Genomic DNA, 17,214 nt, shown 5'->3' on the forward strand with positions numbered 1-17,214 from the left:
GTCTGAGCCGTCCGAAAAAGCGGTGACCAAGCAAACGAGGTTCTCTCAACCGTGCTCCGCCATGCATACGGATCCAACTGAGCATGGCCATACTCTGCAGCCGCAACTACAGCTCATCAATACGCCAAGCTCACAACCACGACCACAAAGCGGGCTTAACCAAAACGACCAATCGTATTTCTCCATATCAGATCAGAAGTGTTTGGGAAGGGAGTGTATAGCGATCTCGAGAGACACTCAACATTCGCAAATTTGGAAGGGTGAGAATTCTTGAACCTAGCGCAAGGAAGCGCTTTTGCGCTAGTTGTAGAGAATTCCAGTCACTCTGGGATTGAATCTCAAGGTCATTATGATCATCGGGATAAGAAATGCTTCTTTGATCAATGCAACTGTCATCAAACAACTGATTGAAAAAGAAAGCCATAATTATTTTTAATAATTTACTCGTTATAATTATTTACTCGTCAGATTAGGCAATTGCGGACTGGTTTCTGTTACATAAAGTTAAAATCTATATTTAAAGGTTGCGTATTGCGGGAATTTCAGAATCTTAAAAAAGAGCAATTGAATGGAAAAAATTCCAAGAGCTAATTTTTTCGAATAAGCCGAGAAATGTAATGAACATTTCGAGTTATACAGAATAGCATACGAAGTAATGTATCTAAGGAAGATTAAGCGATGATAAAAATGCTTTCTTTAGATCTCTATTTCTTATGAATTCCGGCTAGTAAGCTCACTGTGTCCATAATTTTCCAGTGGCCCAGCCTGATTTCAGATCATCTATACTAAAAGGGCATGCTTCTTAAATTAGTAGGTTTGCTAAACTTAAACTAATATTTTCATAAAAATATTATTTCATCGAATAAATTGAGTATTTTATGTTACTTAAAATTTAAATAATATTTTTTTGCTATTTATAAAACAATTTATACAAATTTAAAAGTAAACACAGAATCTTTTTTCCCTTATTTTTAAATGTTACATTGGCATGTTCTTCTTTCAGTTCAAATGTTCATAAAGATTTGGATATTTCTATCGCGTGATAGATTACATTTAGCTTTTGCTTTTTGACAAAGAACCGTAAGAAATAACATAATAAACATGGTGGTCATATAAAAGTAATTAATTTTACAAAAAGAAAAATTTAATCCAGTATTTACATTACTTTCCTTTTGGTAAAATATTTTAATGTTTCCAAAAATATCTTTGTTTTAGAGAAGTAAATTCTACTAAGCATTTATGCCAGAGCTTCCTGACTGTAGTTGTTTAGCACACGATTCCTGTGTGGATAAATTTGTAAAGGAAACTCTTTTGTACATTTTCCACGCAGATAAGATAAATTTCTCCATCCATAAATAGTATAATAAAGCATTGTTCTCTTGTTTTGCTACTGACAGAAGAGATGAACACAACAAGCACGAACTTAAAAACAGGCGATGTAGGAGATTAAATTATACAATATTTAACATTAACTTGGCGTTTATTTTAGAGAAAAGCTTTCTGCTTTTTTGAAAAAAATTCGTCCCAGATGCCTCTTCATCACAGGGCGTAATTGTTTCACTTCTTGATGAAGAAAGGCCTGTGTGGGGTTTTTTCGAAAAAGTAAATAGCTTTTATTTAAAAGTAAATTTAAATTGGTTAAAGACTTACTAAATGAATAAAAAAATCGAACCTTAACTAATTCTTAAAAATGATTTTAAACAGACGATGCTTTAAGAATATTTAGATCATTAAAGTGATCATTCTTTAGATGACGTATTTTCCTACAGCAATGCACTAATTTTCTCTACGTAATATTCTTTAATATCAGTGAATGGCTTTATTTATTTTAAATTATTTCAGTTTCTTTAAAAATAATCATTACTATAACATAAACTTGATTTCTCATTCAATCAATTGTGTTCCATGATTGATTGATATGCAACGATGACTACGGTGATCTACATCCTGACCTACGTTACGTGTACTCCTGCAAAGAAATGTCGTACTCTCATTTTATTAGCATCAGGTGAGATGGAGACGTTAGGACAAATATTAATCCTCCAGGTTCCTCTATTAATGATTCAAATGACTTCTACCCTCCTTTTCTCTTAATATTTATGACCATATTATTCTTTGATCATTCTGAACTTAGAGTATATGGACAACTTTCAAGATAAAAGCCGAAAGGTATAGGTTTGTCCTGGAATTTGCATTTGAAGTAACGAGACCAAGGCTCATCTAAATTTCCTTCCCAACATAAAGGACTGCATATTGCGTTGATACCTGAAGAAAGAAAAAATAATACATAGTATTGTACATAGTCATACTACCCTTAAATTTAAAGAAAAATATCAGACATATTGCAAAAATGATTTCAAGTTATAAGGTTATTATTGAAGTTAACCAGTTATTTATAATTTCATTCTTTAGTATAATTTCTCCTTTCCGTTTCCTTACCAGAATATAAATGAGGTTAGTTAGTATTTAATCTGAAGTTTCTGGGTTTCAAGACAGAACATGTTTCTGGCCTGCGCGTGCACGTTACGTTTAGTTCCTGCCTGTTCTTATAAGTTGTGAAAATGTATTGCTTTTATTCAAAATAGTGTAAAAACATGGTTGGATTTAAAATTAATCAATTGCTACTAACATTTTTGAAGCCCTTTCCAGAGCTAAGCATGAGTGTGAATAACGGCAGTAAAAAAGGCATTGGGATATTAAGACCCGACAAAAGTAGTAGCTTATTTAACCATGTAAAAAATAGAAACACTATTTTGTGCAGATATGAGTTTAATTACAAGAATCTGCAGCATAAATAGCATTTTCATGATGATGAAATATCTTGAAATTCTTCTAATGAAATGAACCCTCAGATTCAAAATTTCGAACAACATTTTCAAATACGAAATGGAGAATTCCTGTTTATAAGGTGTTCTAACTCGTGTAATACTAAATTAAAAGTTATTTAGAACCTACTAGACCACTGAGCGAGTTATTACTCCGTCTGTAAAAATACGACGAAGTTCTATGAAGACTTTAAATACACCATTTAAACTTGAATTTAACAAAAGACACAACTTGTTCGTACCATGAAATTTCGTCACTTGCATATGTTAAGTAACATAGTATTCGTAAACCGAAACTACATAAAATTTTCCTAAGTGTTGACTCAAAGCTTATAACTGACCTGATTAACTTCGGCTAGTGAAATATGTAATATAGGAAGACTGACTTTCAGTGTTGAGGAAGACAAAGTTGCAAGTGTCGCTTCCAAAAGTTCTATCTCTAAAACATTAAAAAAATCTCGTTTTAAATAGTCCTTACTCATTTGCGTCCTGGTGAGGGATAACAAAAAGAAGTACAGATCCTAATCATAAAAATGTGTTAATTAGCATAAAATATCTTATAAGTATATCATTTTCTAAAATAATAAATAAAGCTGCTAAACTAGTTATAAGGAAAGATTTAAAAAAAGTGATACAATGCAAAAGAAAATAATCATCCTTACCGTCTAACCATAAGTTATTTAACGTGTTCCATACAGGAATGAAAAGGGATACAGAGACATCTTTAAAGTGATTATTGTCTAATTTGAGTTCACGAAGAGAAAACATTGAGTTGAACAAATCTTCTGGAAGCCAGTTTAACCTATTGTAACTAAAATAAAACAGTTATTATCAAATAAAATTATTTTAACTGTTACGAACGATAAAAGTATCAAAAAAGACATGCAATACTTTTGCAAAATAATATGAAACACTTTTTCCTACATTCAGATATAAAGCTAGAATAAACATAACTTTAATAGTAATTTAAATACAGATCAGCAAGAACTAATATATAAATGTGTAATCCAACTTAATAGTACACCAGCCTGACCAAACTAAATATGTAATAGATTCAGAAGTGCAAGAATTTTTTTCCAGATTTGCAAACACTAATCAAAATTTTTTTCAGATATTCAGCGTGGTTTATTTCATATTGAAGACGACAACAAAATAGCTTCTATGAAGGATTTCAAGCTGGAGGAAAAGAATAGAGTGAAGAATGTGGCCGACGCGTTCACAATGTTGCCCCTAGTATCATATATCCTTTATCAGAAACGTTCCAGGACAAAGGTCGTAAAAATAAAAAATTGCATTTACTAAGTAATGATCCTAGCTGCTATCAAAGTAGTCCCCTCGGCTATCTATACACAGCTGCCAACGTTCTGGAGGTCTTGGAAGCAAGCAGAGAAATCCTTCAACTGCGATGAAATCAACTGAGAGAAATCCTTCAAGCTCATTCATCACAGCCCGTTGGATGTCTACAATAATCTTGATGAAGATTTCCTTTCAGTTACCTTTTCACTCACAGAAACAAGAAAAATCGCAATAATCTTTGATACAAATGTGGGACGTGTCAAAGATTATTCTAGTTTTCAATAGATTAGCAGAAATTCTTCGTTTTTCCTCTTTCCGTTCATCTGTTAGTGAATGAGTTACGATTCTTGCATTCAGAACCCGTTTCCATAAATCTTAGCGTAAAATCTTATGACAGACATCACGATTCAAATTCAATTCTTCTAATATTATACCCACAGTTACATGACGTACTTCTTGCAATAACTGCCTTACACGTTCCACGTTTGCATCGGCATGTGCTATAGACGTACGACCAGCTCTGGGATTGTTTTGCACTGAATCGCTGTACCTTCACGAAACCTTTCGTACCACTCGAAAATAGTCCTTCGCCTGCTTATTCTTGTTTAATCATGTTCCGCGTTTCACTAGGGGTTTTCCCGACGCAGAACTTAATGTTCATTCCTGCTCACATCCATTGTGCGACCTTAACGAATGCGACAACAATTTGAACAGTGTGTTGCTAAGCACAACTCTACCACCTAGTAAGTTTGCGTGGAAACATGGCCAAGGTCACTTCAAGTAAGAATATATACCAGGTAACATAAAAACAACATTTGTTACATTCTAGTACTGCAAACTCAGAAATTTAAAAAAAAAACTCTCCTGGAACTTTTCAGACAAAGGATGTATTTGTGCGGGTGGACGGCTTTTAGAACTATATGTTTGAGTTCGAAAGATTGGGGTTTGGTCGCCCGTGAAGAACAACACTCAACGATGATCGCTTTATAATCTTATAAGCGAAGAAAGATCGGTATCAAACAGAGGAATCCATTTCAAATTAACTTCAGAGAAACACTGGGCGGTGAGCTGGCGAATAATACTCTGCGTCCATTTAAAAATTTTCCTTTAGTATCACAGCTTACGTTCGTGAAAAGAACACAAAAACCGGACAAAGCGCTAGAGGGTCTAATATATTGTTTACTGAGAAGAATAAATTCAGCTTCACAGTTATTCTGAATAGCAACGATTTTGGAATCTAATAAGTTAGTACACGACATCACCTCACGAACATTAATAAAATTAATCGATTTACCAGGAGACTTGTTGTCGTTTGTGTTCACCTTATGCAGAATAGACATATAGAGCTGCAAATATTAGCAAACAGTTCATATAAATGATGAATGCTATTACTGTGAGATAATCTTGCTCCATATGCGTCTGTTGCTATAGGCGCCAAGGCCTGGCTTATGTTGAAGGAAAATAACGGCATTTCGACTGCTTATATGCTGCTAGAAAGTGATGGCATTTGTAAAGTTTACTCACACTCCAAAATTAAATATCATTGAACACGCCGATAATCCGCTGGGCAGAGGCCTTGCGGTACTTCTGCATTCACCAGCAACTCTGCAACAACTGAAAATGGGACCTTGTAAGATCTGTCTTTTGTATTCCACATTAACTAACTAGATCCTGCAATAAACCTGGCGAATTCTCGCATAGGCGTAAATTAATTACCAGCACAGAAAAAGGGTGAAAATAACCTTTTTTTTTTTTTTTAATTCAAATGAGAAAGGCACGGTCTTCGTGCTTTACAAAAACACCGTCAACTAGCCGTGAAACTTAAACGTAGAATATAAATCAATATAAATCTAAAACAGAATAGTGCTGGATTAGCATGTTAAGTTATCGTCTAACAGGTTGACTTAACAAAAACCTAACAGGCGTGACAATAATCCGAAATGGCAAAGAGGCTTACTAGCGTAACAACGAGATAGCAACGAAACGAGCTCTGGCTAGCGAAAACATGCTCTGAATAAACTCAGAGATTCACCTGTTTAAATACTCACTTCACTTAACTTTAAAATTTATATCCTGACGAGAAAATGCGAGGGAAAGTTGAGGAGTTCAAGAAAGGTATCAAACTTAAAATAAATGTATTATGCAAAATAAGGGAAAGCCTACAACCTACAGTAATGGAAACTGCTGCATGAAGAAATTAACAACTATATCATTCGAGATATTCCCATTTAGTACAGACGTCTTGTTTTTATTTAGACCTGTGTGCCAGTAACTGATGCACCACGGCAGATTTTCTCGTATTTTAAGCTTTCTCGTGCGCAGTTATTGGTGAAAACCTGATTATTTAATTCTATCTACCTAATGCTTTTTTTTTTTTTTTTTTTTGTCCTACATATAAATATGCTAATTTTTTATTTTACGGTTTTGTCCTATATTATGGAAATATAACAATATTTTAATAGTTTTGTTTAGTTGTTTACTCTTAAACCAAACAACTGACTTCTGTTTTATAATGCTGAAAAGTTGTTTAAGCACTGGAGAAGATCGAAGAGATTAAAAAAAAAAAAAAAAAATAAGAAGATATGCTTTCTGCGGAAGGTATATTTGAATTGCAGGCATTCATAGATTCGCTTCGTAGAAAATTGGAATGCTGATTGATCCATTTATCTATATTTATTTTATCTTCAACTATTATCATAATTAATTCCTTTTTTTGAAATGCATTTAAACAAAAGCAGAATATTTTGTGCAAAATAAAAAATAGGAAATTATTTACTTTTTCATTGAAATACGAAGGTACAAGTGAACAAAATACCCTAAATATAATATAAAAATACACTTCGAAGATCTACAGTTATTTTCATAAACAAGTACAACAACAATCAAGAAATAATCTTCTAAATGAAAATGAGACTCAAAGTTGATTGATAGGTGTTATTTACAGATGATATGTATTATTTATTTTAAATGTATTACATCGAAAGAATGTAATCTGTTACTACAGTTATTTATGAGTACCTTTAAATTAAATATACTGAAAATTCAGTCATCACTTTCAGGGCATCATGCTTCTTCATCTTGTTTATATCGGTTCCAGTAAATTAAAAGCAGTGATCTCTAGTAGTTTTTCCCAGCGAGTAATAGACTGATTTAGGGTTTGAGTGTTTCCCCTTGTATATTGTGAACCCTAACCTGTTTCCCTTAGACATCCACGATCTTTCAAATATTTTGCTGTGCTAAAAGTAATTAAAATGATGCTGATGCCTTGCTATCAAATTTTAACCTATATAACATCCGATTTTGCACAATAATCCTTTTATTATATTTATGATAAGCAGAGATATGAGAAATATCATTTAATATTTTTGTCATATTTATCGGCAATATCATTGCAAATCTCTACAAAATAATGCAGTGTATCATCGTAAAATAGACCACTGAAATCTCTTCTACCCTTAATATCTATAGGCACTAAACATCATATCTATTTACTTCTCATATCTATGAATCTATGCCTTCTAAAACATTTTGTTCATATTCTTGAATTCCTGCTTTACAAATGTTTTATTCTTTGTTAGCATTTTCGTCATTTTTAACGCTTCATATAAATTCTTCAAATTGAGGCTAATAAATACATTTTCTGAAAATTTCTAGCCGTAAGTCTTAGAATTTGGCAGCATAAATTTATTAGCATTTTGCCCAGATCTTAGCCATCGCTTTTGATAGTAACGAGACGCACTTGTTCCTTACAGTTTTTCAACGTTGATTACTACTCGCATGATAATTTTACTCGTAAAACAGTAGGCTGAACAACACATTTGCACCCTTATTACTATAGTAAAGAATTTTTTAATCGCCTGCACTTGCGTTCATACAATTTGTAGCTACTATAGCTGAGTATAGTTTGGAACCAAACGAATTAAACTTACGCCATGCATAACGACCAGAAGACGTACAGAAAACATATTTTTCATAATTTTAATTTTGAAATCTCACATATAGTAATTATTAAAATATTAATAACAATACCGGTGTTTTAATAAATAGCATAGGAGAATAATATATACAATAATTAGTGTTAAACTTCAGAAAAAGTTATTTTAAAAGAACAAAAACCCTATCAGGTTCAATGTTCCTTCTAACCTTCTTCGGGAACATACAAGGACCTGACTCGGAACAGAGAGCTTACTAAAGCTATGTTCACTAATTGTGGTAAGTAGACAGGATACAGACGAAGGGTATACAAAACCCTTTATTTTTCTCTATATACAATAACTTCCGTACTTCGGAATACACTGACCCGCCACTTGGGGTCTAACGTAAAAGTATAAAAATAAAACTAAGCTCTAATTTAACTTTAGAATAATACAAGTGGAAGACTGGCCTTATAATAACAGGAAGCGTATGTAGCACAGAGACTGTGAACACTACAATACGTTTAATTTATCAAGAGGATTAAAACCTCTGGCCTGGAAGGCAAACAGCAACTGCGTAACTTCTAAGGTAAGCGGCCTGCGTTGACTCACTGCTTCCTCTCTCTCGCTTGGCAAAAGGCCACAACTTAAATACTTGGCGTTCGCAAGACAAACTTTGCATAAAAACCTTAACGCTTATAATTCTGGCCGGAAGTAGAAAATAAGAAGTGATAGTAAAGATTTAAAATAAAATAAACGTTAGTAAAACTTAAGATCCTTACATACTTCCCGCCAGAGTTAATTAGTTTGAAACTGAGGTCTAAAACGACCTTGTTGAAAACTTTTAGCTCTAGAATCTAACGCGAGGCCAATCTTTTACAAACCTACTTCGCTAGAAACTAGAAATTTAAAAGAAAGAAATTTGTTACAATAGCAGCTCCCAGGATATACAACATAAATTTTTTTTCATCTGTACTGCATCTAAACAGGAGCTTTTATTCAATTCTGGTTCCTTCCAGAGATCTGGAAGGAAAACTAGTTTAATGAAATGTTACACAATGAAATGGCAAGTAACATATACAATTATACTGCTCTTAACATTCTTATTTCATTCATGACTATTTTAATTATCTCTCCCCGTGCTCTCTGACATGTGTTGTAAAAGAACACCAAACACGAATGTGTTTCTGTCTACGTGTGCCACACTTCCTCCTACAATCAAAACACTAACGTGTTAAAATTCAACATAACGAGACCTCTTAACACACCCTAATTTCAACTCTAAACCCTGAGGTACTATTCTAAAAGTGGCTAACTCTAAAGTGTAGCGTCAGAGAGCCTAACTACATCATTCAACCTTTACCACATATTCGCCATGATTTAGTCTTTACAGTCACACGAATAACAAATTTTTAACATTACTTTCACTTTTACCATATCACGGTATTTCTTAACATTTAAAATAACAGTTCACATTGTATATAAGAACATATCAACATGCCGTTAATTTTACACATTTGAAAACATACATTAGTAGTACCTTGTTAACTTCTATTCTTTTCAAAGCAAGTGCCAATTCTTCCTACATTGAAATAATACATTTCAAAAAGTCTTTCAGACTAAAACTTCTTTCTTGCTAGAATGTTTTAAATAAAATTTATACAATAACTTTTTACAGTATTTAAGTCTTTACACAACGCTATTATACATCAACTTTAGTTTTACGCGCGAGTAATTGAAAAACATAATAAGAAAATCGGTCACAACTCATTCCTCGCCCTTTTGGCGATAAAGGTAGACCTCGCATGAGGTAAAACTTCTTGAAATCTGCCACTTGCAGTAAGAATGAAAGATTAACTTAAGTTTGCAAAGTAACATAAAATGTTACTTATCTTTGTAATATTCGGACATCCTTTTCTGGGCCCAGTCTTTAAAGGTACTGCAGATAGTAGTTTGATTTATCCTCCTTCTTGTACGGGCTCGCCCTTCAGTGCTTTCCTCTGGAAGTTTCCGTTTTTCACCAGTACGGCCACCCTTGAACACCTTCCTTTTCTCCTCTGCTTGTGGTCTTGGCCGTTTGATGGCAGCTGGTCTTGGCCGTTTGATGGCAGCTGGTCTTGGCGGAACCGGGAAACTTCTGTCGTGTTCCTGCTTGGACCTCGTTGTTGGCCGTTCAAATTTTCCTTGTAACTTTTCCTCCGCCGCTGATGGCCCTTCCGCAGTTCGGCGACTTTTGCTGCGGAGAGTTCTGTCGGATGAGTAGATCTTCCGTTTTAAAGCCGGGTTATAGTTGCCGTCATTTCTCCTGGTTCTCTTCACATACGTCGTCCTTCTCCCTTCTTCATTCTGGGGGTGTTCGTGAACTCTCTTTTCTGGACGGTGGAACGACTTCTTTTTCTTGTTACCTTTAATTTTTCCGCGGGGAAATTTTCTTTTCACTTGCTCCTGCCTTTTATTGGCTTGCCCTTGTACTTGTCGTTTTTACACCTCTGGAGCTTGTTCCCGCGGTGTCTGCCGTGCCGGATCCTGCAAAAGATCTGAAAAGATTTGCATTTTATTACGATCGAAGTAGGGCTTGATTTGATCAATGTTTGCGGAACAGGTTTCACCATTTCTGGCTTTTAACACTACAACAGCGTGAGTTATTTTTTCTATAACATATGGTCCTTCAAATCGTGGAAAAAATTTGGGAGTTTTATCTTCTGGTGCTGAAGAAAGTGAATGCTTAATTTTTAAAACTTCATCCCCTACTTTATAAGTTACTCCCCGTCGTTTCAAATCATAATATAGCTTCTGTTTTCTTTGTGCTACTTCCGTATTCTTTTTTGCTTCTTTTATTAGTTTTTCTATATCTCCCATTTTAAATTCTGGGGCTCTTTGTTGCACATAAAATAATTTATCTAACGGTGTTATAATCTTTCTGCCTAGAAATAACTCAACAGGAGTTTTGCCCGTTGTATCATGTTTTGCGGTCCTAAGGGCGAAAGCAAATTCATTGACATGGTTATCCCAGCTTTTATGAAAATTTTTAACATAACTACGGATAATTTTCAATATATTTCTATTGACCCGTTCCGCTATATTTGATTGCGGCCGATACGGGACCATTTTTAAATGACGTATGCCCAGTTTTTGGCACATGTCTTCAAATATATTACTTACAAATTGAGGACCATTATCCGATATAACTTTTAGGGGCGCCCCGTATTTTAAAATATATTTATTTAAAATAGAATCAGTAACTAATTTCGCGGAGGCTCGTTTTAAGGGAACAATTTCGGTCCATTTACTAAAATGATCAACCATAACAAGGAGATAGCGACTTTTATTTAACTGACTTTTTGGGAAAGGGCCCAATAAATCGATGCCAATTATTTCATTTGGAAATTCGGATTTAATACTATTTAGAGACCCGGCCGGGCGGAAATTAATATAATTAACTGCTTGACATGTTGGGCAGGACTGGACATACGCCCTTGTTAACTTTTGCAGTTCAGGAAAGTAGACTGCCTCGCGTACGCGTTGGATAGTTTTTCGAATACCAGCATGAGAAGCTAAAGGGCTGTCATGGAGCTCCTGCAGGATATTTAATCTAAGACTAGCTGGGATAACAGGTCGAAATTCGTTGTTGGAATTCGTAGTTTTTGCATAAAATAATAGACCATCTATTAGTTCGTAATGGGCCGCCCTATTTTTTATCGCCACAATATCTTGGTGGCTAAAATTTTCAGGATCCTTCAAATACTCATAAATGCTTCCAAACTCAGGATCCTTACCCAGTTCGGTTATTACAGTTTCTCGAGAATTTATTGTACATGCTGTAAGCATTGCCACTTTTGAGGTATTACCTTGTTCGTCTATTTTAATTCTTGATAAGGCATCTGCTACGATATTTTCCTTTCCGGGGGTATGCTTGATTACCAGATTATATTCTTGCAGCTTGAGTGCCCATCTTATTAACCTTGGGGATAAATTTTTTCTAGAGTACAATCTAGTTACCGCCGCATGATCAGAGTACACTGTTATCGGCGCCTTTCCAAAATAGACTCGGAACTTTTGCTCTGCTAACAGAACTGCAAGTGCCTCTTTCTCGGTCGCGGAATAGTTTCTTTGTGTTTGATTTAAAGTTCGGCTAAAAAATGCCACGGGCTGCTGATTTTGCGAAAGTACCGCTCCTACCGCATAATCCGAAGCATCCGCTGAAATTTCTAAATTCTCATCCTTTTCAGGAAATTTCAACACAGGGGCTTGCGTTAATGCTTGTTTTAATTTTTCGAAAGCACTATTCGCTTCGGCCGTCCACGAGAATCTTGCCTTTTTCCTTTTTAATTTTAACAATGGCTCAGCGATAGCCGCAAAATCTTTTATAAAGGACCTATAATATGAACAAAGTCCTAGAAAAGAAGAGAGCTTCTTTGCCGTGTTTGGAGTCGGATACTTTTGTACAGCGATTATTTTTGATTCATCTGTCTCGATCCCTTTTTGAGATATTTTGTAACCTAAATATTTTAATTCAAATTTGCACTTTTTGACATTAACTTTTAGACCGGCCTCATTTAATAAAGAAAACACCTGTCTTAAATCCTGTACATGTTGGTCGAGATTATCACTAGTAATAATGATATCGTCTAAATAGATAAATGTGGACTTTCCAAGAACAGGTCTTAATACAATGTCCATGCATCGCTGAAATGTTGCCGGGCCCCCTGAAAGGCCAAACGGCATACGCAAAAATGCATAAGTGCCAGACTTGGTTATAAAAGCAGTCTTAGGCACGTCCTCAGGTCTAAGCCCTATTTGAAAATAACCAGTCGTTAAGTCTAAAGTCGTCATAAATTTGGTTGATTTTATGTTCCTTAAAATTTCTTCTATGATCGGTAACGGATATACCGGATATTTCGTTATGGAATTTAGTTTACGGTAATCAATAGCGAATCTCCACCTTTTTGGATGCTCCAAAGGATAGTCATTATTTTTCTTACATAAAACCACCGGGCTAGCATAACTACTTGAGATGGGTGTTATGATCTTTTTACGTAGCATATCGGTAATATGCCATTCTATAATTTTTTCCTTATTCTTATCATACCGGTATGGTTTTTGGCGAACTGGCATTGCATCTCCGGTGTCAATACTATGGTTAGTAACCTGAGTAAATCCTGGAATATCACTAAATAACGAAGCAAATTCACTTACCACTTGTCGGATTCTATCTTGCTCGTCATTAGGCAGGTGGTCAAGTTTTAACATCGGCGGTTCAGCGTTTTCAGTACGAACTGGTTTCATTGTCAGCTTAAGGGACGCTTCATTAAAATCCAGTGTAGCTTGGGCTTCTGAAAGAAAATCTATTCCTAAAATTAAATGTGCTTGCAGATTCTTTACTATAAAAAACATCACCTTTACTTGTTCGTCCTTGATACGGATATACAAAGGTACTTTACCTACGCACTTACATTTTTCTCCTTGCGCCGCTAACACTGTATTATTATCCGCATTATATATGCGGTATTTGCGAAAATACTTCCTAAAAAACTCTTCTGCCACACAGGGACACTGCGCGCCGGTATCCAGGAGTGCGGTGGCTGGGATATTATTCACCAAGAGTTCAATCTTCGGAAGAGTCAAATTTTTCACCATTACTGTATTTAACTTGTAGGAAGAGGGGTTTTCGTGGCCTTCGGATTTCCGCACCCTCTCATCAGCAGAAATCCGTTTTAGTTTAAATTATTTTTCCTTTCCGTGCTTTCCTTCTTTCTCCACTGGCCTTGAGACTTTTTTCCTGGGTTGCTATTGAACTGTCGACGTTCGCCGGCTGTTTTTGAATGCTCGGGTTTCCTTGCCCACTGATTCGCTTTTTCTCCGTAGCCATGTGCTTGAGTTTGCTGTAGTCTTGGCGTACCAAATTGGTTTCGCTGTTGATACTGGCGTCTTCTTTCGACGTCCGCCGTTCTTCTACTTTCAAACTGGATTGCTAGCTCAAATAACTTTTCCAGTGTAGTCGGGTTTCTTAATTCAATAAAGTCTTGCACTTGGGGTAGTAACCTCGGCAAAATCACTTGAATTATTTCAGGATCCGGACGGTTTCCATACAAGAGTTTGAAAACGTGAATTTTTCTTAAAATAAAGCTCGAGAGGTTTTCGATTCTTTGTTGATATATACTGAAAAGTTCCGTTTCTAATTTCGCACGATCCCTTACAACAGGGAAGGCTTTTAGTAGGGCAGTCTTGAAATTTTCGTAAGTATAGGTGGGACTTCCTGCTTGACCCAAGAAACTTCTGCCTATACATTTGAACCAGTTAAGCGCTTGGCCCCTCAAAGCGCTGGTAGCTAAGGTAACTTTTTGAAACTCGTGCACGGGGTAGAGCATGAAGTGGTCATCCAATTTTTCCAAAAAACTGGTTACCGGTGAGTTTCCATTAAACGTTGCTTCTGGTTTCATCGAAGCGCGCATGGTCTGGACGATGTAACCGAATCCTTCCAGGGTGGCAGCTGGCATTTCTGGATTCTGAGCCGTTTCTGCAGGCAGCACAGGTTCTTCTTGAAACTCGGCCATGGTTATTCTTCTTCGTTGGGCGCCACTATCAGGTTCAATGTTCCTTCTAACCTTCTTCGGGAACATACAAGGATCTGACTCGGAACAGAGAGCTTACTAAAGCTATGTTCACTAATTGTGGTAAGTAGACAGGATACAGACGAAGGGTATAGAAAACCCTTTATTTTTCTCTATATACAATAACTTCCGTACTTCGGAATACACTGACTCGCCACTTGGGGTCTAACGTAAAAGTATAAAAATAAAACTAAACTCTAATTTAAATTTAGAATAATACAAGTGGAAGATTGGCCTTATAATAACAGGAAGCGTATGTAGCACAGAGTCTGTGAACACTACAATACGTTTAATTTATCAAGAGGATTAAAACCTCTGGCCTGGAAGGCAAACAGCAACTGCGTAACTTCTAAGGTAAGCGGCCTGCGTTGACTCACTGCTTCCTCTCTCTCGCTTGGCAAAAGGCCACAACTTAAATACTTGGTGTTCGCCAGACAAACTTTGCATAAAAACCTTAACGCTTATAATTCTGGCCGGAAGTAGAAAATAAGAAGTGATAGTAAAGATTTAAAATAAAATAAACGTTAGTAAAACTTAAGATCCTTGCAACCCTACATGCCAATATTTCGAAATTGATGAATGACTTACATAAATGCTATTATATGCGTTATATTGTGTAGAATAATTTTAATATATTAAAAATTCTGGAAAATCTCTTTCACACAAATATGATTTTTTGCATCTTCTAATCACCTTAACTTTATTACAAAATATACTGTATAGAGTTCTTCACTTTTATTCTGTCAAATTAAGCGTCGAGGAGCCTAGTGAACTGCTATGCGAATAATCACTTAAGTCCAAGAACAGAAACGTAAACTCAAGAAGAGTTAATTACCTTTCATTCATTCAAAATAAGATTAACAGTCGGCCCTGCAAAGCCTCCACTTGGGCTCAAACTCAAAATGTAAGAAATAAGAACTAACTAATGACTAACTAAGAGATTTAGACGAAACTAACACGATTCTAAAGTAGTTGGCCCGTAATATTAAATTAGCAAGCAAACTATCAAAAGGGACGTGATACGGCCGAGCGTAAGAATAGCTTAAAGAGACGTAACTAGACTTGAGTTACGTTTCTCTAAGCTATTGTATAGGAGTAGCATAGTATTTAAGACAGACCTGACTTAAATACTATGCTACTCCTCATTTGAATTTAACGCGATTCTAAAAACTCATTCTAGTAGAGAGTTGTAAGCTGAAGCTAGAGAAGCTAGGAAAGATGCATTAAATTAAAATAACTGTTATGAAATTAAAGCATACCTTACAACTGTAACTAATCTGTTGTTCATTTTTACATTAAGAGCTTCATCTTTTACTACATTTTCTTAGTTTAATGATCAGTTTTGCTAAGATATGTATTAGAGCTTAATTTGCATGATGATAAAATATAATTCATAAAAAATTCTGAGCATTTGTCAGAACGCTTTTGATTACGTCATGTTCAAATTATGTTTTCCTCTATGTTTGTCATTTAACAGGTTTCTCACAAAGTCATAGAACCTCATGTTTTGTGGTTAAATAAATTTATTTTAATTTTAATGCAAACCTTTGTACGTATTATCTTTACCTATATTTTAAAGTATATTAATTGTTTAAAATCAAATAAACATAACTCACCTCAAATCTAAGCTCCATAGATAGTACGCAGGTTGAGGAAACATTGAACTTAATACTTTTGTAATTAAGTTATTGGCTAAAGACAAAACTGCCAATTTCATATTTCTTTTGAATGCTTTTATGTGAAGCCAACGTATGCTACAGTTGATAAGTTGAATAAATGTTAGGTTCGGCCAAAAATCAAATTCTTGTGAAAGAGAAATAACTTCTGAATTCTCAATGATGAATGTTTCCAAGTTTTGCATTGAAGAAAGCAACGTCACATTCCATGCAAAAACGGATGCGCTATCGTAAATTTCGAATTTGTGTAAAGTATGTTCGATTTGTTTAAATGGATCATATCCTGGAACACTTAACAAATCAAGGGACACATGATCAAAAATTAATGTTGCCATAGCTTCAGCTTCAATGTTACCGAACAGGTCATCTGGCAATGCTTCTAATGCAACACTGTTAAGTTCAAATGTGCTTATAGGCTCTGTTATTAAGCTTAAATTAGTTTTTAAACTTTCACTTGTAATAAAATTACCATAACATTTCACATAAGCACTCAAGTTTTCATTCAGCTGGTATAATTCACATGTTGCCTTATTTGCTGCAGATGTTTCCCAAAAGAAGTGTAATACCAGAATAAAATGTAAAAGCATTGCAATAATTTATTTATGATACCCTGCAAAGAGAAAAATAATACATTTTAAATTAATAAATAACAAACATATTTATAGATTAAAATATTTTTATGTATTAACCAGGACCGTGCATAGGTATTTTTTCACCTGATGCAAATAGGTAAATGAGCGCCGCTATATGCAATCAACTTAAACGGATTTATATATGTCCATATTCAACAAACGTAATGATATAAAACAATACCGTAAATCTTATAGTATTTTTAATCATAACTTTATACATTCAGAAAGGTAATGAAAATAATAATTTATAATTTTTAAAA

At 34.9% G+C, this 17,214-nt stretch overlaps 1 protein-coding gene across 2 annotated transcripts in view; it reads right to left on the reverse strand.

The window, feature by feature from the left end:
• Nucleotides 1-1,794: 1,794 nt before the first annotated feature.
• Nucleotides 1,795-17,214, reverse strand: part of LOC118190475 (uncharacterized) — a 34,533-nt gene continuing 19,113 nt past the window's right edge. For both annotated transcript variants that reach the window (XM_035361186.2, XM_035361187.2), the window contains exons 2-4: nt 16,263-16,932; nt 3,488-3,636; nt 1,795-2,265 (exon numbers count right to left, since the gene is read on the reverse strand). In XM_035361186.2, the coding sequence (XP_035217077.1) occupies nt 2,120-2,265; nt 3,488-3,636; nt 16,263-16,909 (942 nt within the window). In that variant the 5' untranslated portion in view covers nt 16,910-16,932 and the 3' untranslated portion in view covers nt 1,795-2,119. The remainder of the gene's footprint in view (nt 2,266-3,487; nt 3,637-16,262; nt 16,933-17,214) is intronic.

The sequence above is a fragment of the Stegodyphus dumicola genome, chromosome X2, assembly GCF_044657685.1.
Source record: "Stegodyphus dumicola isolate Sdum_Otavi_A_Nest chromosome X2, ASM4465768v1".
Lineage (NCBI taxonomy): Eukaryota > Metazoa > Arthropoda > Arachnida > Araneae > Eresidae > Stegodyphus > Stegodyphus dumicola.